We start from the raw sequence: 23,348 nt of genomic DNA on the forward strand, positions 1-23,348 counted from the left end.
TGTTCATTGCTGGATTTACCACTTGTGGTGCAAAACTACAAATGGTGCAGCTGAACAGCTTCCACAACACAAAAAGGGGTTCCTACATTAAATGAAAAAATGACATGCATATATACACAACAGCAAAAATAAGAATAAAATAGTAATAATAGAGGCGGCACGATGGCTCCCTGCGTGGAGTTTGCATGTTCTCCCCATGTCTGCGTGGGTTTCCTCCGGGTTCCCTGGTTTCCTCCCACAGTCCAAAGACATGCAGGTTAGGTGCATTGGTGATTCTAAATTGTCCCTAGTGTGTGCTTGGTGTGTGAGTGTGTGTCCTGCGGTGGGCTGGCGCCCTGCCCAGGGTTTGTTTCCTGCCTTGCGCCCTGTGTTGGCTGGGATTGCCTGCAGACCCCCGTGACCCTGTAGTTAGGGGTTGAACAATGGATGGATGGATAGTAATAATAGAGGCCAGGCTGGATGCCTTATCTCTGCTCATCACAGAAGTTGTCACGTAAGTTGTGAGGATCTGATCAAAGGCTTTGCAATTTGAAAAGGTAAGAGAAAACCTTTCAAATAGAAATAAAGTGGAAGTATACAAAAATAAGCATTACTTTCCATCTTACTGCAAGTTTTATTTCAATTCAATAAATAAAATTTTATTTTACGGTTTATTACTGTTTATTTTGAATTAGATAGATATGGGGGGCACCAAAATCGTTTAAGTGCTTAGGGCCTCTAAAGGTCTTCATCCGGCCCCTGTCTTTACCTGATTTATTTGGATGTGTTTAATACACTAAATTTATATTTTCCTTACTCACTAAAACATGGAGCTAAATCTACCTAAATAAAGTGGGTACAAATTGTTCCTTTATTTATTTATTTTTTTAGATAAACCACATATGCCTGAGAGTTTCCAATGCTATTCGTACAGATATTGAAACAAATACTTCAATAAGTTTCAGTCAGCAAAACACACCAAATGTTAATGACCATTTAATGTCATATTTATTATCTGTGCCTGGCTACAATCAGTTTAATAAAAAGGCTAAGCAAAATTTGATGTTGTGTAGATCTTCATATAAAAGTATACAGTTGTAACACCACCGCTGTTTTTTTGAAGAATAACATTCATGTTAATTTTTAATTCTTCTGCACAGCAAAGAGTTGTAAAATGCGCTTTTATGAGTATAGCATTTGTATAATAAATAACTATTAAAATGCTGTGCAGTGTCGGGTCATCTATCGTCAGCGGGAAAATCTACAAGAGTCTATCATATCATCATAGGCTAATCATCTTCTTCTCATTAAAATGATCAGCCACCTTTGAAATCTGCTTACACTGACACAAAACCCTCGTGAAGAGGCTTAAAAAGGATGTTAAGTAATAAGAGCCTCATTAACCCAAGACCCGTTAATTCAGTCAAAATTATTTTCAGCATTGGACAGAATCATCCCTGATACAAATTAAAAGACATTTCTTTTTTTTCAGAGCCCTGAAAAATCCAGCCAGTCTTTACGCAAGCGTCAAAGGCTCTTTTTCCATGTCGGAGTTAACGGTTTGCCTGACGGATCCCCAGGCGTGCACTGGACCGACAGTAGGAATGGGAGATGGGCAGGACGCGCACACTCGAGTATAATACATGCCACAAAATAGTGCCGTCCCAGCGCTGGGAGTGCCACAAATGCCTTTTAGGTGCTCGGATTGCAGGGCTTTATTCCGTCTTTTTAATCAAAGGCCGTGTCCCCTTTAAATATCTGGCCGAGTTAGTTAATTAATTAAATCCACTGGCTTGTATCGAACAGAAACATTATTCCAATCACATTTATCTTGCAGTCTGGGAAAAGGGATGGCAGGTTTCTCTGGAGCCGTGCTTGAGAATGAGGGGGTATCTGATCACAGACGTATTACCAACGCAACCAGCTGCCATTTCAGCCACCGCAGCTCCTACGAGCCCTCCATTTTTCTCTAATTCTTAAAAAAAAAGAAAGGAAAGGAAACGGGCTAGAGTATATATTTATTTTTGGGATCTGCGCACTTCTTTCTTTCTTTATTCAGCATTTAAAGGCCGCTTTTTAATGGATGTGTGTATATTGATTCCTTCTGATTTGTGATTTGTTTTCAGTTTCACGGTAATGAAAATAAAGCCACAATGGTCCGCATTGCTAGCGCGCTGGGTGTAGTAATGCTAAGCGTCGCCTTGATCATTTTATCCTTGATCAGCTACGTGTCAATCAAAAGAGATAACATCTTCACAACCCCAAAATATGCGGGTTCGGGGGCTCCTCGGATGTACATGTTTCACGCCGGATTTCGGTAAGTGTGCATGATTGGGTGTCTCTGCTTTGCCGTGTCCGAGCTCGTCTGCTATGAGCTAAACTGCTCCGATTACCCACTACGTGCCAAAGTCGATAAGATAACGTGTTTTCTTGCAATTATAACAGCCTCGAGAAAAACCGACATCATTTTTCATAAGCGGGCGACAGTATTGTTTGAAATACGCAAGTCGTACATCATAGGAGGCCTTCAAAAATACAATGTGGAAGCCGGGCGGCGCAGGCGCCCTCAAGACGGCTGTGGCGAAGCCAAGCGTGGGACAAGCCTTCCACAATGGGGTCGTTTCGGTTTTATCCATCCAGTGAAATAGATAGATAGATAGATAGATAGATAGATAGATAGATAGATAGATAGATAGATAGATAGATAGATAGATAGATAGATGTTAAGGTGTGTTGCTTTCGTTCCGTGTTAAATACAGTTCCTAATATGAATAACGATATACACCCATATAATAATTTTGGAGAAAATGTATTACATGTTTATAAAAATTCGATCAGAAGTCGACAGGAGTTGCTTCATATACAATTATTTACTGGCAAATATTTTATTGTGGAATAGGTAATCGAACCACTGTGCGGCAGAACCTAATGAATAGATAATAATACTGCACTTTGGGAAAAATTTTTGAAAAGAAATGTAAATGTAAGCTTGTTAGGCAAGGACCTTCAATACAATGAGAGGATTCGCCCCGATTCGGCTAGAGTGCGTGTCGATTGCGCACATCTGCATCGCAGCCATTGTTTTATGTGGGAGCTGTCCAGGGTGCTGATACACCAATGTGCTCCCCAACACCCACTCGCCATCCCACCTCCTGCCACCTCCCAAATTTGATTGTTCTTTTTTGTTTACAGTCTCAGGGACCGTCAGCCATTTTGTAAATGTGAGTGTTGAGATATGAAGATAACTGATAAACCGTTGCATTTGCCTTTTCAGAAAAACAATAAATGACTACTAAATTGTGTAAAGAAGTGGAATATTTCGATTACTGTGACGTCTTTGTTCTAATGTACAGAATAGCAAAACTACTATTGTATATTACTCAGGGGTAGTGAAGTGACAGCCATACAATTTTATTATTCAGTATTTAAAAAAAATTCCAAAATACCAGTCAATGTGACTTTATTTCTGATAAGCACCTTTCACTGAGTGTACCCTGCCAAGATAGCTTGCAAAGCATACAACACTACAAAAAAAAAAAAAAAAAAGAATAACCCCCATGACACTTATACTATTAAATGTGATAACTATTATCTTAATGAGCAGCTATGAAACTGGTTAAGTTTTTGCAAATAGTGATAGCTGGGATATAGTCTTACCACACTACTGCTTAGTATTAATAAATCAATCAATAAATAAATGAATAGTAATACCCTGTAACATCCACTTTAAAACTATTAACCTTTAGTTTTGTTTTCTTACAGATAAAAATATTCTATAAGCAGTGTCATACCAGTCTGAATGTTCTGCTCTCCTAGTAATAGCTGGAAAATTGAGAAATGTAGACTTTTTTTTTAAAGTTTTGAGACTTTAAGGCAGATTTGAAAGTGTATAAGTGTAATGTGTATATCTTCTTTTTCATATATTACTGAATTTTTTGTGATTTTCAAATTTAACAAATCCTATTTTGTTCACAAAAATGTTTTTATCATTCATTTGTATAATAAATTGTGTAAAAATAACCATTAATGTTATGAAAAAAGGTAAACTTGTTTAGATATTAATGCATTCTCTATTTTTCTTCCTATGTACAGTATGTTTTAAAAATAATCATTTTAAAAGTACTATTTGATACAAATATGGTATTTTTTAACATGTTATTGAATTTATTAAAATCAAACAACATTCCATATAAGCAAGTAAAATTTTACAAAACTAAGTTAAAATCAAGTCAATATATGGTATTATTTTAATAAATGATTGTTAGTAATGATCAATTTTGATATATGGCCTTTTAATCCATTAGTTTCACAAAACAGAGTTAAAGGAATGCTCCACCCAGAAATGAACATTTTTGATATGTTACATGTTACGCACTCTTAAAGATAATGGCACTTTACTGGGTTGTGTAGATCCTTATTGAACCTTCACTAATCAAAAGATCAGTGCAGTCTGGGAAGGGTTCCTTGCATATGAAATCAGTTCTTTGGATTTTGAAAAGGTTCCTAATTTGTGGATGAAACAGAAATCTTTAATGTGCAGTTGGCTACCTGCCATGATGCTAACAGATCAAGAAAACCTGAACTTAGTGAGTGTCATTGTATGTACTAAGAGTCCTTTAAAAAGTATGAATCCATTGGTACTGTACAAATCTGTTACCATCTAGTCATGGCTATTTATTAAACCTGTAATGGATTTCACTAAATAAAGGCTCTTTGTAGAAACTTCAAATGGATGGTTCTATTAGGAAACAAAAATGCTTCCCCTATGGCACATTGGCACCCATTTGTAGTGATGGTCGAGAAAAAAATGAATGTTTTCATACAGAAGAGTGATAAAAATAGTCTCAGACATACTGTAATACAAGCCAATGGTGGCCATGGCAAACAATGTGGAAAACACACACGGAAAAAGAAAAAAAAAATCTTGTTACTCATGTTGCATATTCCACGGGTCAGATATGCAGTTGTGCTCTTAAAACATGCAAAACACAAGCATTTTCAGCTAAAATATTGTTAAATAAATACTTCTTAAAAAAATCAGTGCACATCATAAACAGGAAATACAATTCACATGGGACTGAGCATTATGACTTAAAGATCCACCTCTCCTCCTCATTCATTGGTCAAGAGTCCTGCCTGGATAACCGTGACATTATTAGGATTATGTGGCCCGAGTAACATCAGTTTGTTTCCTTTTTCCTTGGACATTGTTCATGTTGTTTGATATTGTACAGTATTGTTCACCATTTGCTTGTATTACAGCATAAGCTTTTTTTTTATCTCTGTTCTCAGTCATCACCACAAAACACATGGAGTGAGCAACGTATTAAAAAACATGTTTTGGTAGAGTATTTCTTTAAAAAGCAAAGCCATTCAGAACTTTAAAAAAATGCAAAGTAACTTTCTATATCAGCACTTAGTTATAATGAAATCCACAAATTACAGTTCAGTAATAATGAATCTTATATATCACATTTCACAGTGTACACTTTCACTAAGCAAATAACATCAACTACAATAGCAATTAAATGATCCAGTTTATGTGGACTGTAATTGTATAAATGAACATACAATGAAATCAGAATCAGAATACTTCAAAATGCATGCAATATAATGTGAAAGCATAGGCATAGAATAAGTATGGGAGTTTTATAGAGCACATAAAACAAGAGACATAAGTCTGAATATAAGGCTTAATAAAATTACTAAGACAGACACTAGTAGAGAAGCCCAACGAGCATTTCTCAGATTTAATATGGATCTGCTGTTGTTTTGCAAATGGTTTATAATGCTGTAAAGTTATTGCATGAATCTCTAGTTTATACGGTACAAGGTGCATCTGTCTAAGGATAATTTTATGTGGGTAGAAACAATAGAGAGTTGTGCAGTAATAATAATATTCCACCCTCTGATTTTCAGAGCCTGCTTATTCTATTTAAGTATCAGGCACCATAGCCTGTCTTAGCAGTACTGGGCACAAGTCAGTAATCAGCCTTGGAGGGGCACCACTTCTTCACACTTGGAGCTCCCCTTAAAGGTTCGAGGAGCCCATCCTTTCAGCAACAGGTGCAAGATGGAAAGAAGCCCAGATGGCAGGCCTTCTCATTGCATTCATGGCCTAACACACACACACAGATTTACACAGACACACATACTGCACTTACGTACAAAGGCTCAGTTCAGTAGTCAACTGTTTAATTTTGGACTGTGCGTAAAAAACAGTCGTGAATAAGGGAAGAGCTGCGCTCTCTTGGGGGGTTCATAAACGAATGAAAAATAGTGAATAATAACAGTGAGTAAAAAATGTAGGTTAAATCATACCGGTATAAAATGTGATCCTGAATAAATTATTTCTGACTTTTAATGATTTCTTTTAATTTTAACAAAAGACTGTAAATGTGTTATATGATTTTTCACTTCTTATCATGTAGAAAGAATATGAATGTAGAAGATATTTACAGAATGTATAGAACTATGAAAACAATGTGTAGATAACACTTAGACTACATTTTAGATTTGTGTTTGGGATAATGGTAAACTAATTTCATTAACAACAAAACAAAATGGGAATGGAAACTTCAAGGGGAGAAGAAACTGTAGTCAAACAAATGAAAATCAGACATGCAACTAATTAATTAGCTTCTGAATTGATTGTGTTAGGCTGGGGTCATTGATTAAAGCCACTCTTAGCAGCTGTCTTTCAGCACTGCAGCTTACTGACTGCTTTCTAATTGAAAAGAAATGGTCTTTTTATAGGTCACAGTTTGCAATGAAGTTTCTAGATCCATCTTTTATTCCACTTACAAATGCTTTAAATGAAGAACTGCAAGAGAAGCCATCCAAATGGCAATTCAACAGGACAGCTTTCTTACAGCAAAGGTGAGGCCAATTTAGATACAGAAAAATAATGGTTTAGGAATTTGCAGAAAATGTTTTAATTAATGAGAGTTTGTAAAAGGAAATGTCACAATTTTTCACATAATTAGTTCTGTTAAAATATCCTAATTAATTCGAAGCTATAATGCATGCGTAAATAAGCAGCCTGACTGTGTGTTTAATAGTAATAATTCATCATCATTATTATTAAAATGAAGTTGTGTACCTTTGCTGGTTATTGTCTGGTGTAATAAATAATACACATTAGAGGCTGAGGTATAGTCAGTTGAAGTAATATTTATAGTATTTTGGACTCCAAAATCAAAAGGTTTCCCATTCAAAATAGAAAATCGTTAAAATAAAGTAGCCGTAGAGAAATAAACAGGTGTCATAGATAGATAGATAGATAGATAGATAGATAGATAGATAGATAGATAGATAGATAGATAGATAGATAGATAGATAGATAGATAGATAGATAGATAGATAGATAGATAGATAGATACCTAAGAAACTGCCAATAATTAGCAGTTACTGCCCTGAGAAGAAGTAAGCACATGTCCCTGAGAAGTGTTTAGCCTTATAACATATATGAAAATAAAATGTGATTTTGTGCAGTGATACCAAAGGTGACTTCATCAAAATAATATCACTAGAAGCTATTTCAGTCAACAGAAATGTAACTGGGCTTCGGTACCTTGTGGTGTCCTCTATTTTGGCAGAAAATACTTTAATTTGATTTACCTTTACATTGATTTGCTTAGCAGATGCTTTTTCAAAAGCAACATACAAATGTGGTCAACATAATGAGGTTAACAAGTTTAGGGACAGTTTTGAAAAAAGTGCTACAGGTCAAGGTTTGGCCTTTCTTGTCAGTTGCCCTGTCAGTTATTTTTACTTAGTGGTATCTTAGCCCATTCTTTCAGGCAGAACTTTTTTAATTATCAAATTTGTATTGCCTTTCTTGCATATATTGATTTAGATCTGAATTTTAAATCTGCCTTTGTTGTTGTTAGGTTTTGTGTTGTAGACTTGGACAAGTGTTTTGTATCATTGCCTTGTAGCAAAATCCATTTTATGTTCTTTGTAGCTTTTAAGCAAGAGCCCTCAAGTGCTGCCTGAGTATTTTATGGTACCTTGCAGAACTTATGGCTCACTCAATAAGTGGCACATGTTAAAGTACTAGTTGGACAATCAAAATATTATATTATAGTACTAGCCCAACATACAACATGGGTCGTTCCAAATACCAACCAATAACATATAAAAAGTGGATTTATTATGTTATCAACCACAGTGTAGAGATACAGTAAGTGGTGTGGTGTATATGAACAGAATGCTGTTCTGATTCCCATGACCCCTTATTGTTTAGTGTTTTTATTGATTTCATTGTTTCAAGTGTGTACATTTTTACTTAATTCACTTAAGAAGTGATATATAGATATATTTGGGTATATATATATATATATATAGAGAGAGAGAGAGAGAGAGAGGATGGTTTATTAAGTTTATTAAGCTTTTCAGCTATTTCACTCAATAATGCCCAAACCCTAAAGAAGCATGGCATCCCAAATCATAATGGTCTTAATGCTCTTGTCTAGAGAAAGGCAGCTTTTCATATTTGCCAAGCATTGCATTTGGCATTGCACAATAATATCTACAACTTTGCCTCGCCTATCCAGCTGACATTGTCCCAGAAGTTTACTTCTACCCCAGATTTCTAGCAAGCCTTAGTCGCACATTTATGTCCTTTGTTGACATCAAAGACTCCTTCCTTTCTAACCTCTTATGTACACAAAGTGTGTTCAATCTTTCCAGCTGCTGACATTAATTGGATCCTTTGGATCCTCTGATATGACTCTGGAGTTCCCGGAAATTGCATTATAAATAATTTGGTCAGCACATGGGCTGACTTTGATGGGGATGCCTGCTGTTGGTAGATTTTTCTCCATCAGTAGATACCCTGACTTTAAATTCCATTGCAGTTGGTTAAAAATCGTTGGTGACACATTGGCATTAATAATCATTCACCGTAGGGCCTCGAAAAGCTCTATTGATCTTGGCATGCTGCCTTATCACTCACCTGTACAGTCTGGATTAAACTAGACCAAGTTTCTCATCTTTAGGTGAAGCTGGGCCCTTCAAGCTGCTTTGAAATGGTTCTCAAATTATGTGACCCCCTTAGACACACTGTAACCAGGTTAGGAGGGGATTAAATTAGAGGTGTTCTTTCTTTTCCTGTATTTTTTTTTTTAGATTGTTACACATTAACTATTTATATGATGATTATATCGCTTACTATGTTAAAAGGTAGAACACTGTTTCAGGGTGTGCTGACATTTTCCAAATGCTGTGCATTGTGGTTGGCCATTTCATCTCTACTGCTGCAGTCTAACAGGACAGACTGCATATTTTGATGTTTCCATCTTAGCAATGGCAGAGTTTTAGGCAGTTAGCAATATCTTATTGAAATTAAACGGCTCTTGTACCAAATATACTTTTTACAAGGAGCGTTTGATAGAAACCGATAAAGTGAAAGGTATAAAGTAATACAGCATGAAAGCCAGAGAGAAATACATAGAACTAATATCAAAGCTGCTACATGCATGGATGGCTACGTTATTTAGTATAGCAGTGTTGCTGGAAACAGTAATACCAGTATTAATGGGACAAAATCCAAAGAAAAAGTAAATGTGTAAAGGAAGGGATTTTGTTAAGATTTATAAGACATTTGGTGTGATGTGAAAAAACAGAGGTAAATGGAAATGTTTCTGTTAAACCACAAAGAAATGTGATTTTCCTCAATCTTTTGATATACTTTTTAGAATTTTTACTGCTTTTGTATTATACTCAGTTTGGAGATGAATGTAATTATTAGAAATGTTTCTTTTATTCAATATAAGTTCCAGGAGCCAGAGTAAAGTTGGCTCCTGCTTAGCCCACAATGCTACCTGGATAGGCCCCTCATCCCAACAGCACTTCACTGGCTGAAAAGTGTATGCGACTTGTTGACATTAATGTAGAACTCCAGCCATTATTCTAAACTACGTTAACAGACAAAGCCTCAGCATCTGGTGAAATGCCCTGATAAACTGAATTTATTGTGCAGAGAATCCTTGTTGTTGTATGTTAAGGTTTCTAATAATAGAATGCAAACACACATTAGAATAAATGTACTGACTTAATGTTAATGCATTATTTATGTGTGATTTTCACTTTAGGAAAGAAATTCTACGCTACATTGATGTAGCAAAAAACTTCACCTTGACCAAGAGTGGTGTCCGAGTTGGCCAGCTGATGCATTATGATTATTCCAGCCATAAATATGTGTTTTCCATTAGCAATAATTTCAAATCACTTCTTCCCGATGCATCACCTGTATTAAACAAGCATTACAATGTCTGTGCAGTAGTAGGGAACAGTGGCATACTTACAGGCAGCCAGTGTGGACCAGAAATAGACAAGTCTGATTTTATTTTCCGTTGCAATTTTGCACCCACCGAGATTTTTCAAAAAGATGTTGGAAGAAAGACCAACCTCACGACTTTTAACCCCAGTATTCTCGAAAAGTACTACAACAATCTTCTCACAATCCAGGACCGTAATAACTTTTTTCTTAGTCTGAAAAAATTGGATGGTGCCATTCTTTGGATCCCAGCTTTTTTTTTCCACACATCAGCGACCGTCACCAGAACCCTGGTTGATTTTTTTGTGGAGCACAAAGGACAATTAAAAGTGCAATTGGCTTGGCCTGGAAATATAATGCAGCATATTAACAGGTAAGGAGCTGTTTTTTCTAATCTACTATATATTAAAACACAAAGGTCTGTGTCTCTGCCTGGTTCCTCCAAGCAATTTGATAGGTCAGTTTGGCTTTGGTGACGCAATCGAGAGAGGAACTGCAAGTGTGAGACGCATGTGGAGGAGTAAAGGGGTAGGGGCCGCCTTTCAAAGACAGGAAGAGTGAAATGGACAGACGGCGAGCAAGGGGCCTTGAAATGACAGAGTCTGAGAAGCAGGCTTCATGGCAGCTCTGGTCAAGAGAGGTTCAGGCACAAGTGAAAGGCGGTCAAGATACGCATAGGCAAGCAATATCAAATATTTTTAAACGTACGCTACTACATGTCTTTATCTGACTAGTACTTGATAAAGGAGTCAAGATTTGGTTTAGTTGCTCCTCAGCTTCTTCTGCCTGCTATTTTCCCTTGATGTTTCCACTTTGTATCTATTACTTTCAGCACTAATTATACCAAAGTCACTGTTATGTTTTGGACTTTAAAGTGGTTCAATGTATGTTCTTTTCAGAATTTCTACATGTTTATTTCTAATGTGTGTTTATTTTGTTTATTCTGAAGAAGTCATTTTGTTTGGTATGGTGACCAGTACTATTTTGTTTACTGTTGTTATACCTGTTGCTGGTCACAATGACACATTATGCTATTTGAGACTAGCTGTGCTGCCCATCTAAGATGTAATCCAAGTAGACCTCAGCATTAAAGTTTGCAGTGCACCATGCAATGCGTATGTCTCTGTTACATGCCATTTGGTGTAGGATTTGTAAAAGCAGTGGTTAATGTTTGGGATGTGCCTTCTGTTGGAATGACAAATGCAAAAAAATGTTTGTGATGTGCCATACTTTGGAATGACAGAGATGTAGAAACTGGACAGACACACTGACACTTATCCTTTCATTAAGTTGGCTGGCAGCACTTGGATATAAAAGAACAAGTGGTAAATATTAAGGCAAGTTAGGAGTAATTACTCAAGCTAGTGTTAACAGAATTGTAGTTTAACGTTTTGGTTTTGATGATTGATTTTGACAGCTTTTTGATTTTGATTTTGGCTAGCTCTCTTACCATGACTATGTTATTTTGTTTTATCCTTTAAGGTCTTAACTTCTCCAGGGTTTTATCATTCCAAAAAAGGTGCACAAGGCCTCACCTTCAAAATCTAGCCTCAGCTTTTCCCATAAACTCAGAAGCAAACTTCAGCCTACACAGACTAAGAATGAATAAAAAGGCTAAAAGACATTCAAAAACTAAAAAAATAAAAAATAAAAAAAGGGAAACAATCAAACCCTCTGCCACCAAATAAAAAAACAAAGTTCCTTTACCTTTAAAGAATTTATATAACAAAAGCAAATAATTCTAAAAATCTGAAATAATCAAAAACAAGCATTTACAAAGGTTATAGAAACAATCTGCAGTTCCATCAGAAAGCCAAAACAGGAGTGTACACAAGCAATGAGCTATATTAATAAAATGTATTATTATTATTATTATTTCCACAAGGGACACCAACCCTCAGCTGTGGTGTTAAGGGGACCCGCCTCCTAAGGTTCCACAGTCAAGGCACATAATAAATTACTACAGAATAAATATAATGCAAAAATACAATAAAATAATCGATCTATACAATAAAACAATAATTCCAACAATAATCCTAAAAAGGGCGGCACAGTGGCGCAGATGGCAGCGCTGCTGCCTCGCAGTAAGGAGACTCAGGTTCTCATGTTGTTTCACCATTTGTAAACTAAATGGCCAGAATGCCATTTCAAGATTTATAGGAAAGTTATGTACAAGATGCATTCATATTGTTTTTATTTTTCTGGTTAGCTAGATTGTAATATCATGATGCCAATCCTTTAGATTAACATAGCACAAGTGTAGAAGGTTTCCTACCCAGGATTCTGTACCCTACAATGTATTTAAACTTTAAATTATATCTTCAAATCATTTTCTGTAAAATCTCCAATTCTTTCAATGAGACTTCTTCTCATGACATGCACATACCACTTTAACCTTGTTTCCTGTATTTTCTTTGACATTACCCCAACTGTAACTGTACCTCTGATTTTCTCATTCCTGAGCTTATGAAATTTTGTTATTTCACAACTCTAATTCTAAGCCTAACCCAATTTCCAATTTTTCAAACTTGACTGCATTCTGTGGTTTATTTCTAGATGTAGCTCTCCATTTTTTGTTATGATTTATGCAAGATATTTGAACTTTTCCACCCTTGTAAGTCTTTCTTACTGGAGGCTAACTTCTCATCTTGTTCTTGTCTCTTAAATTTGAGATATTTTGTCTTTTTCCTGCTAATCCTGAGGGCCCTGTTCTTCATAGCTCTTCTCCACTGCTTCAGTTTCCTTTCCACAATATTCTTAATGGTGCCATTCTGCACAATGTCATCCGCAAACAGTAAACATCATGGAGCTGGATGTACTCTTCTCCTGGTAGTAACATCCATAACTAGAGTAGAAAGATAAGGGATCAGTGATGATCCTTGATGTAATCCAACGTTAACTGCAAATTCATCTTTTATGTACATCTCTTTTGTGTATTGGCACCCTCAAACATATCCTTAACTATCCTCACACACTTCCCTGATACTCCCTCCACTCTAATACATCTCCACGGCTCTTGAAATCCACCTAGCTTTTTAGATGGCTTTCATGATATCTCACAGAAGCTTTGCAATCAGAGTAGTTCTAGTAAATTGTTAGATATATTTTAAAATAGACAGTGTCCAGTTGGAAAAATTGGGTATTTTAAAGGAAAGTATCTAAAGATGCTGCTCAAACACATTTAAATCATTGAATCATAGATACTGTACGTGGAATAAGTTACCAAGTAGTGAAGCTGACAGTAGTACTTTGAGCCCCCTCGTGACTCAACTTGATTTTTCCATGAAGAGTTTGGTGAATAAAGATAGATGAGCCATGTTGTGCTGAATGGCCTGTCCTTGTTGTAATTGTTCATGGTGTTTGAAGGGGATGTTGTTGTTCTTTATTAGGTGAGTTTGCATGTAATGCAACAGCTATGTAATATCTGTCTACTTACAGTATCTGCATGAAACAACTCAACTCCCAGTGGGCTGATTTTGTTGAAATTTGGCACACTTATCAAAGAAATTTATTGATACAGTTCAGTTTGAGTTGAGATATCTCAAACAGATCTAGAAAATTTTGAAATTTCAAAATCTCCCATAAAGCATAGTCAAATCTGTGGACTTGCCCATCTTAAAACAGAGAAACATTTTTTGCGACTTCAGCCACTAATAAGTGTACTGTTTCAATTGTACCTTTGGAGCAGCCTGTAACAGCTAACTTTCCCATTGAGACAAATGAAGTACTATCTATCTATCCATCAATCTCAGCGACTTTCAAGTGGTGTGCCACAGCACACCAGGTCCACAGTTGTGCCGCAAGAGTTTTTAAAACAAATTAATTAAAGACTTCTCTAAAGAAATAAAACACAAAAGAAGTCTATAATGCAAATTTTATACCATTTTACATTATCTATATATCATTTTAATAATATACATATGAAATATAAAGCAATAAATGTATGATTAAATGCACTTAAAACCAGTTTATAGGTCTCAACTTGTTAAAAATTTGAATACTAAAACGTGTTTTGTATAATCAATTTATATGAACATTGTCTTCAATAATATACACATTATGTTTTTGTTGCATGCACACTATGCCTTGTTCCAATGAATGCGTCTTATTGTCGAACGCATCTAGTGTTCCTATTTATCCCTCACCATGCGGTAGCTGAATATGATCACGCATGCACACATATTATAACAATAATAATAATTATTTACATTTATGTGGTGTTTTCTCACTACACAATGTGTTTTGCAAAAAGCACATAGGGAGGACCTGGAACGCAAACCCGTGATCACCTTACTGCAAAGAAGCAGCGCTACCACTGTGCCACCTGCTTATGATACAAGTAAAGGAACCTGATCATTTCGAGTATTATTTTTTTATTACAAAGTATCATAAATAAGTAGTTTCAAAAAGATTTTTAAAAAGCCACTTTAGAGCAAAAAGTGTAGGTAATTAAAATTATTATTTTTTTTTTTGTAAATCAATCCAAATTTTATGTATTTTGTTGTCAGATCTGCAAAAAATGTAACATAATTTTTGGTGTGCCGCAGTATTTTGGTAATTATGAGGGACGTTCAAAAAGTTTCCACACTTTTTTTTACCTCTATTTCTTAAGAATTTCGAAAACAAATGACATCACTTTTCTACATAGTCAGCTTCATTTGCAATGCAATTTTCCCAGCGTCGTACCAACTTTTTAATGCCCAATTACTACTCCTCCCACCGTCACCATTTCCAATGAAAATATAAAAATGCATAAACTTTTTGAACATCTCTCGTAGTTTATGTGTGCCATGAAATGAAAAATATTGAAAATCACTGATCTATCTAATTGTTCAAAACGCAGCAGCGGAACTGCTGACCAAAAAAGAGAAAATCTGAAGACGTTTGGACTACAACAGTGCCATCACGATTCTAAAATATTTATAATTGTCTATTAGGCTGTCAGGAATTTTGCACATGCCTGTCCTCTTCCACCCTGAATCATAACCTTAGATTGTCACATAATGTTTTTCTCAGCATTCTGATAGTGAACCAAAATGGCAAGGCATCCTTTGGCTTTTATGGTCAAAACACATATATTAGAATAGTATTGTTGAACATAACAAAAAAACTGCTGAAGACACACATTTTTCTTCTAATCTTGTCTTTTTCACAAATTATGAATAGCATACCCTATAAAACTAAATATTTAAATCTGCATTTAGTCACTGTGACATGGCTGTTTTCATAGAGTACAAATATGAAGACACTTCCAATCTTCCAATTATTCCTTTTGATTTTTCAAGTGACTAATCGCTACTTCTATCTTTTTTATCTTTACATCATCCTGAGGTAGTACCCTGCACCATTGCCAACTGGTCAAAATACTCTGCAGCTGATTTTTGTGGTGAAACGTTAAAGGATGCTACAACTAAGGTTGATACCCACTGCATTATAAATTCAAGGATTTTATATCATATCAAGACATTAATGAATAACTTAATTTATATAATTTAAAATAATTTAAATACTATAGGATGCCTCTAGGGGGCTGGGTGGTCTTTTTGTTTTGGGGACCCTAGAGTTTCTTTTTCCTCAACAATCAATGATAGCTGATATTTGTATTTTCCTCTTCTTCCTCTTGTCAATTGACCATACCAGACATTACATTTACTTATGTGGCTGACACCTTTACAGAAGGTGACTTACATCACTTGACATGCAATTCTTTATATTTATTTTATTTTTCTAATTGGGGCACAGCCAGGTGAAGTGAGTTTCTCATGGTCACACAGTCACAGCAGATTTGAACTCACAACCTCAGTGTATACAATCCAAAGCCTAAACCACAACTCCACACTGGCTACCAGACATTGACTTTGGCTGCTCTAACTGTGAGAGGCCTTTATCTTTCTGTTGAAATGTGTCTGTTGTTATTTCTGATGCACTTTGAGCTTTGCCTCTGTTTAATAATATGCTGTATAAATGAATGGTGTTCTTGATGTTGGAATGTTCTGGGGTGTAAAGACACCAGGGTTAGGGCCACTAAAAAAATATTAGTAGTGATTCAGTGGCTTATCCAGAGCAGTGGGTGTCAAATATTCATTGTCTTCCTCTACTGTATTTATTCATGCAGAACAGAGTAAAAAAAATTTATGCTTTAAAAAAGTTTAACAATATGAGTTTCCTATTAATGACGAGGTTCTCACAGTGATATGGTGGTTGCTTTTCAAGGCCCAGCAAGAACTAATCATCATTTTCTGCATATGTGGCATGTTAATCTGCTGGGTCAGCATCCTGGTATCATAATTTAGCTCAACCGAAAAATAAAAAATGAACGTACGTATCTCACACATGACTTTCCCTGCAGTCCTGAAATGCCATCTTGTCCATTTTGATATTTATTAGATACATTTTTAGATATATGAAATACATTATAAGATGATATTTAGAAACAACCCATGCATTTTTAGATCTCAAATATATTTTGAGAATTTTTAAAATCTTGAATTTAGAATCTCAATATTCTTGAAATGTAATTAAGATCACTTTAAATGCAGTTGTGAAATCTTAAACTTGACTCACCTCTTAAATATATGAAATTCATCTTCAGATATCTTGGGGTGGGTTCCTTCTCTATTGGACATATGTCAAACTGTATTGAAAGACAAATGAAATGCACTTTAAGAAGACAGGAATTATTTGAAGATATCTGAATATTATTAAGAAATATCTAAAATACAAATAATAGTGTCTTGAGATTTTTTGCAATAAGTTCTTACCATTTGAAAATATACCAGATTGACTTCCTGTTTAAGATACATCAAATAAATGTTAAGGCTCATTTAAACAGGTGGGGAGTAATACGGATATCATTAGAGATTTTACCAAACTTTTTTCAGTTAAAAAAGTCTAAGTAAAATTGCTCAAGATATACCACATTTAAGATATCTCCAATGAACAGAAATATATTTGAAGATATCTTAAAGGTATTTCAGATGTTGGAAAATCAAATCTGAAATTTAAAATTGGCGTTGGGTTTAATGTCAAACTTGATGCCTGCTTTGTTGATCCTGTCGTCTGAGAATGTCAGATTACATGACCAGCAGCCGCAGGGAATGACAGATTAGATGACTCTGTCAGGACTTTACAGCATAGTTTCACATTTCCAAATATTACAAACCTCGTCCTTTTTTTTGATCAGTTAATAAAGTGCTGCTAGACTGTGCTGGTGCTCTATGAAAAATCATAGTCTTCATAGTTGCATTATATGCATTGTATTTCCGCATGAGCTCACATTTATTGTCAGCTCTCACATACACAGGAGCCAACCCTTACAACTTAAGACAAAATCAAACTGATGCTGTCTTACGTCGTAAGGGTCGACTTGTGTCACCTCTGCGACTCGATCTAACAAAGTCAAACAGGTGTTAGAGTGGTTAGACTGAGTTGCTTCGATATCAGACTGATATGCAGTATGCTGTGGCTGCATAATTATGATTACTTAAAAGAAGTCTGTGACTGGAAATCGCTGAAAAAATCATGTCAACTAACAGGGCCTTTAAATATCGTAAATATGTTTTATATCTAATTAATAATCTAGCACACTGAGCAAATTAAACCATTTTAATAAGCAATGAATTGCCATGGGGTAGTTTTAACCTGTGTAAATGGATTTTTTGTCTATCTTTCACCATAATCTTGCTCACAAAAATCAACAAATGATTTTCTTTTTGCTACAGATACCTTTTAATCAGATTTCAGATTTAAAATTAGTAATCTATATACTCTAATAATCAAATGATTGTTGAATATGAGCTGCATGCAGAGACTGATTGAGTAACACTGATGGTGCAAGTCAAGAACAAATACACATTCGTTCAAAAGACTAGTTAAGCTGGAGAGAGAGAGAGACCTTTAAATAATCCAACAAAATCCTATTAAAGCAAAGCGCCAAGCAAGATGTTGTTGTAACCAATCCAAAGCTTAGTATATGTAAGGCACTAAGCTGTATTTTAGAAATTGATCTTTCTTTAGCTGGAAAAGGAGCGATCATACAAATCAGAGAATGGGCAATAGAAGCACAAACAAGATGTTATTTGATACTCTTGTCAATACTGAAATTCAGCCTTGCATGTCAAGAAAAGTATTAAACACTTCAAGAGTTAAGAGGATTCAAAGAAAAAAGTCATCCAAAGATGTTTTAGCAGCATGATTTGCAAAGTTTTTAATGAGTTGAATTGATACTATTTAGCTTTCCTCTTTAAAACCTGCATAACATTCATAATTTGATTATGTTTTGCATTTATTTGTAATGTACCTAAATTGTATAGTGTTACAGTATATAGCACATACTAAATATGATAAAACCAGAAATCTCTAAATCTGCCCACTCTGTGATTCTGCTACAGTTACAATCCATCGGTTCACTCATGCTAAATAAAATGGTGTAACAGTTCTATTTATGGTATATCTCCATGTGTTTGTTCACTCCTACATGTTCAGAACTTTTTTAGTAAAATTGAAAGAAAGATGTCCTGAGTGCATTGGTTTAAAAGACTACTCTTGACCAATGAGCCAATATCAAATTTAACACGTGTCAAGGGTAAGTTAAAGGAAGAGGGATGCTGAAATGGAAATGTGGTTTGGAAAGAACATACCTCAAGGTTAAATGCATGAAAGACCAAAGTGATTTTGGATGCAAAAAGACAATAGGTGTGCAAAAAATGACTGCATGGCCAGCGGCGTGTGTTGTAAAAATGCTGTAAGAAACCCAAAGTGAAAGGAACTACTGAGGAGATACTTAGTGATTTGTAGAGAGAGAAGTACTGCTTAGATTAAATAGGCTAAATTTAACAAATCACTAGGACCAGATAATAGTTATCCTTGAGTGCCCAAGGTAGTTATTGAGTACATATTATAAACTCTTGGCACATACTTTTTGAAAATCTCTGTACACTGGGGAGATTCCTAAAGACTGGAGGCCAGCAGATATTTTTCTGTTGTATAAAATGGGTGATTGAGCAGATCAAGGTAACTGTAGGCCAGTAAGCTTGACATGCATCACAGATAAATTAATGGAAGGAATGATTAGGGAAAACATTGAGCAACACATGACACGGACAAGCGTGTTAGAGAAAAGTTAGCATGCGTTCAGTCGAGAAAGGTTGTGGTTTGACAATATGCTGGAATTATGTGAGAAAGCAACAAAAGCATGTGATCAGAAAGGGTCAGATGATATTATTTATATTGATTTTCAGAAGGCATTTGATAAGGTCTCATGTGACAAGTTGGGCATCAAATTAAAAGAAGAGGAAATTCAGGGCATAGTGTGTAGGTGGATGAAAACTGGCTAAAACACAAGAAGTAGAGGGTTATGGTGTGAGGAATCTTGTTAGAATTAGGAGATTTTACAATTGGTGTCCTTCAGGGGTCTTCCATTTTAATACACATAAAGGATCTGAATATGAATATAAATAACAAGCTGGTTACATTTGCAGATGATATCAAACTAAATGCAATGGCAGATAACCTAGAATTCATTGATTCATTACAGTGGGACATGAATAGCATACAGGCTTGGGCAAATTTGTGGCTGATTAAATTTACTGTAAGTACATGTAAAGTAGTGCATGTAGGAAGTAAAAATATTAGGTTTGAATAAACAATGAGAGGTCTGAAAATCGAAAGTACACCTTATGCGAAGGGTTTAGGAGCCATAGAGGACTCATCACTGTCAACTGCCAGACAGTGTTCAGAAGCCATTAAGAAGGCTAACAGAATGTCAGGTTATGTAGCGCCCTAATGTGTAGAGTACAAGTCCAAGGAGGTTATGGTGAAGCTTTTTAACACACTGTTGAGGTCTCACCTGGAGGACTGCGTGCAGTTTTGGTCTCCAAACTACAAATAAGAGATAGCAGCGCTAGAGAAAGTTCAGAGGAGTGACTAGGCTGATTCCAGGACTGCAGGGGATGCATTATGAGGAACAATTAAAAGAGCTGAGCCTTTTCAGTTTAAACAAACACAGATTAAGAGATAACATGATTGACGTCTTTTAAATTTTGAAAGTAATTAGTACAGTGGATCCAGGCTGTTACTTTAAAATGAGTTCAACATGAACACAGGGGCATTGAAACTTGTTAAGGGTAAATTTTCACACAAACTTCAGAAAGTTTTTCTTCACACAGAGAACCAGACACATGGAATAACTTACCAAGTAGAGTAGAGTAGTAGGGAGTAGGACTTTAGAGACCTTCAAATGACTTGACATCATTTTAGAGAAATTAGGTAGATAGGATGTACTAACTCAAGCAAGACATTGAAAAATTTGAAAATGGGATGGGTGGGAAAGACATTGTCAAAAAACAGGCAGAGGTCAATATCAAAAATTGGTATTGATCATCAAAAAGTAAGAATGCTAACCCAAATCCTAATGCCAGAAACCAGAAGTCAATCAGAGAAAATGGCTGTGAAATGAAATAGAGAATCCCAATATCAGATGCTTAGGAAACCTTTGACCAACCTTTATGCTGGCACTCTAAACAACATCATGGTTTGGGTCCTCCTGGGGTCTGTTGGGTTGGATCACTGTGGCAATGACCAATGCCAACTCACCAAAACTCTGGCGCTCAATAGATAAACAAAATGGCATCCCAATAAGACATTATAAAACTTCGGCTTATTACCTGTTGTGAATTTTAAAAAATCAATATGAAATTCACTTTCTGGAGGGTCTGAAACTCTGGAATCCATGTAGAATATGTGCTCAACAGCCACAGAGAAGGCAGGAAAAACATAAAAGAAATTAACTCATTATAACTCTGGATTGGTGAGCTTTGTTGGGCTGAAATTTTCAAATGCTCTAATGTTTTCTGTCTGCACACAGTGCCCAAGCCAATTTCTCATGGAAGTTGCCATGTAATTCTCAGGAAATTACATTTGACGTGTTGAAGTGTTGCGTGAGAAATTGCATGGCAACTTCTATAAGTAAAGTAATTGGCTTATTTACTAATTGGATTGCTGCCCCTATGACTTCTGCAGCATTTTAGATACTGATTTACTAGCAGAAGTGTTTAGCTTAGCTGATGGATCACCCTCACTTTTCTTTCAACTTCACTGAACAATTTCTGAGCACATGGGAAAAACCAAATGCCTGGACTAATAATAAAACTCTTAAACTGTGACATGTAACACAAATGTGCCACGGCAGGCCTTATAATTTACTCAATGTATGTTGTATGTGCAATTCAGTAGACCTCATCACAAACATTACAAAAGATGTGTTTTGGTTTTTCATGTCTTCTGCTTACTGTATTCACAATTGTTTGAAATATTTTAATAACCAGTTTTTTCTTGTTTTGTGTCATACCTTTAACAGGTACTGGAAGACTAAGCATTTAGCTCCTAAACGTCTGAGCACAGGCATTCTCATGTACACTTTGGCTTCAGCAATGTGTGAAGAGATCCACCTTTATGGATTCTGGCCCTTCGGTTGGGATCCCAACACAGGAAAAGAACTTCCATATCACTACTATGACAAGAAAGGGACCAAATTCACCACAAAGTGGCAAGAATCCCATCAACTTCCAACCGAGTTTAAGCTGCTTTACAAAATGCACGAGGAAGGGTTGACCAAACTGACTCTTTCACACTGTGCCTAGTAAGTCAATATTATTAAAAGTGCCAAAATATCATTACGTGATGCCCTACCTGGGTCCATTGAGGACATAATAGTGATCACAACTCACCTCACAACGTATCGTGTTACCAGACGCAGTGACTTAGTATGTGCAAACTGACCATCAGTCTCGGAATTACGGTTTCAGTTTTTTTGTTTGCACATTTAAGGGACCAATTTTTTTTTTTGGAAATGCTGAATTAGAAGATTTATTACTGTTATGTTGAATGGATTTGGAAAATATTCTACGCATGTAAACCACAGAGAAAATAAGAAAATGAAAAACAGTGAGTGAGGGCTGGATTATATGTATTCCTTTTGAACAGATTAATTTTCCCCAAAAAAGAAACACTGAAAAAGCTTGTGAACCTTTTCACTTCAAATCTGTTTGCTCATAATATGTAAAATGACAAATCTCATAATATTCATAAAGCTTTGAGTACATTGTTTTAGACTCAAAGCACCACACAGCCTACATCATGACAGAATGAGAAATAAATGGTGGCATATTCAGCCCTTAGAATCCAACATGTTAGGCCGAAGAAAGTTCATTCATTTACGAGTAAAAACGATAAAACTGCCAGCATGTCATTCAGGGGGACTTAGTAGGGCACCACCTCATTGTATTCCCACTCTCATCACTCTGCATTGCACTGTTTGCATTCTGTGGACAAATTCTCTTTAAGGGAACTATATGAAGGCATTTCTGCAAAAAGTGTCACACACTTATTACAATGACACTTCCTTTTTATGTATTTTATAATGTTGTCTAGTGTAGTATTAGGATGGTATGAGTTCAAGATTCACATAATTGTCTTTGAATCAGTGTGGCACATATTTAAATGAAGTGAGGGAATGGTGGACGGCTTGTCAATGACGAGAAGCTAAATGATGCACGTTATAAAAAGTATCCGGATGAGGTATTGGAACAACTTCAATGGACTGAATGGTCTTCTCACATTTATCAAAATCCTCTCTTGTGTTCTGGTGCAGTTTGCTTAGCTGCAGCCAAGGGCGCAGGTGTAATTGTGTAATTGCGTTTCCTGAAAATGGTTGATCTTCATGAATAGATAGATAGATAGATAGATAGATAGATAGATAGATAGATAGATAGATAGATAGATAGATAGATAGATAGATAGATAGATAGATAGATAGATAGATAGATAGATAATGAACAAGACAGCGAACAACATAGGTAAAGAACAAGTGAGTTTTGTGATTGTTTCCCAAAGCCCCTCATTATCTGACATTTAACAAAGATGTTTAAAGTACTTCTTTGTTGGCTCCTCCCAAACATCCACATCAGAAAAGTACAGACTGTCGACAGCAGGAACAGCCATCCCACGCATTTCAATTGTCAAATATATCTTATACTGTCACACCAGATGTGCAAGTAAAACTAATAATAAATCAAGTAAAACTCACAAA

At 35.8% G+C, this 23,348-nt stretch overlaps 1 protein-coding gene across 1 annotated transcript; it reads left to right on the top strand.

The window, feature by feature from the left end:
- The first annotated feature begins 1,741 nt into the window (after nt 1-1,741).
- st8sia3 (ST8 alpha-N-acetyl-neuraminide alpha-2,8-sialyltransferase 3) lies at nt 1,742-22,094 on the top strand. Its single transcript, XM_028802534.2, has 4 exons — nt 1,742-2,296; nt 6,736-6,858; nt 10,077-10,634; nt 21,618-22,094. The coding sequence occupies exons 1-4, from the start codon at nt 2,133-2,135 to the stop codon at nt 21,898-21,900; spliced, it is 1,128 nt and encodes a 375-aa protein (XP_028658367.1). The 5' UTR covers nt 1,742-2,132; the 3' UTR covers nt 21,901-22,094.
- Nucleotides 22,095-23,348: the final 1,254 nt, after the last annotated feature.

The sequence above is a fragment of the Erpetoichthys calabaricus genome, chromosome 5 (genome assembly GCF_900747795.2).
Source record: "Erpetoichthys calabaricus chromosome 5, fErpCal1.3, whole genome shotgun sequence".
NCBI classification, from domain to species: Eukaryota; Metazoa; Chordata; class Cladistia; order Polypteriformes; family Polypteridae; genus Erpetoichthys; species Erpetoichthys calabaricus.

Excerpts from the sequence above, each read along its gene's own strand:
- st8sia3 (XM_028802534.2), top strand. The coding sequence starts at position 2,133 with ATGGTCCGCATTGCTAGCGCGCTGGGTGTAGTAATGCTAAGCGTCGCC. Across the intron at positions 2,297-6,735 it reads ATGTTTCACGCCGGATTTCG|GTCACAGTTTGCAATGAAGT; the intron begins GTAAGTGTGCAT and ends GTCTTTTTATAG. Across the intron at positions 10,635-21,617 it reads ATAATGCAGCATATTAACAG|GTACTGGAAGACTAAGCATT; the intron begins GTAAGGAGCTGT and ends TACCTTTAACAG.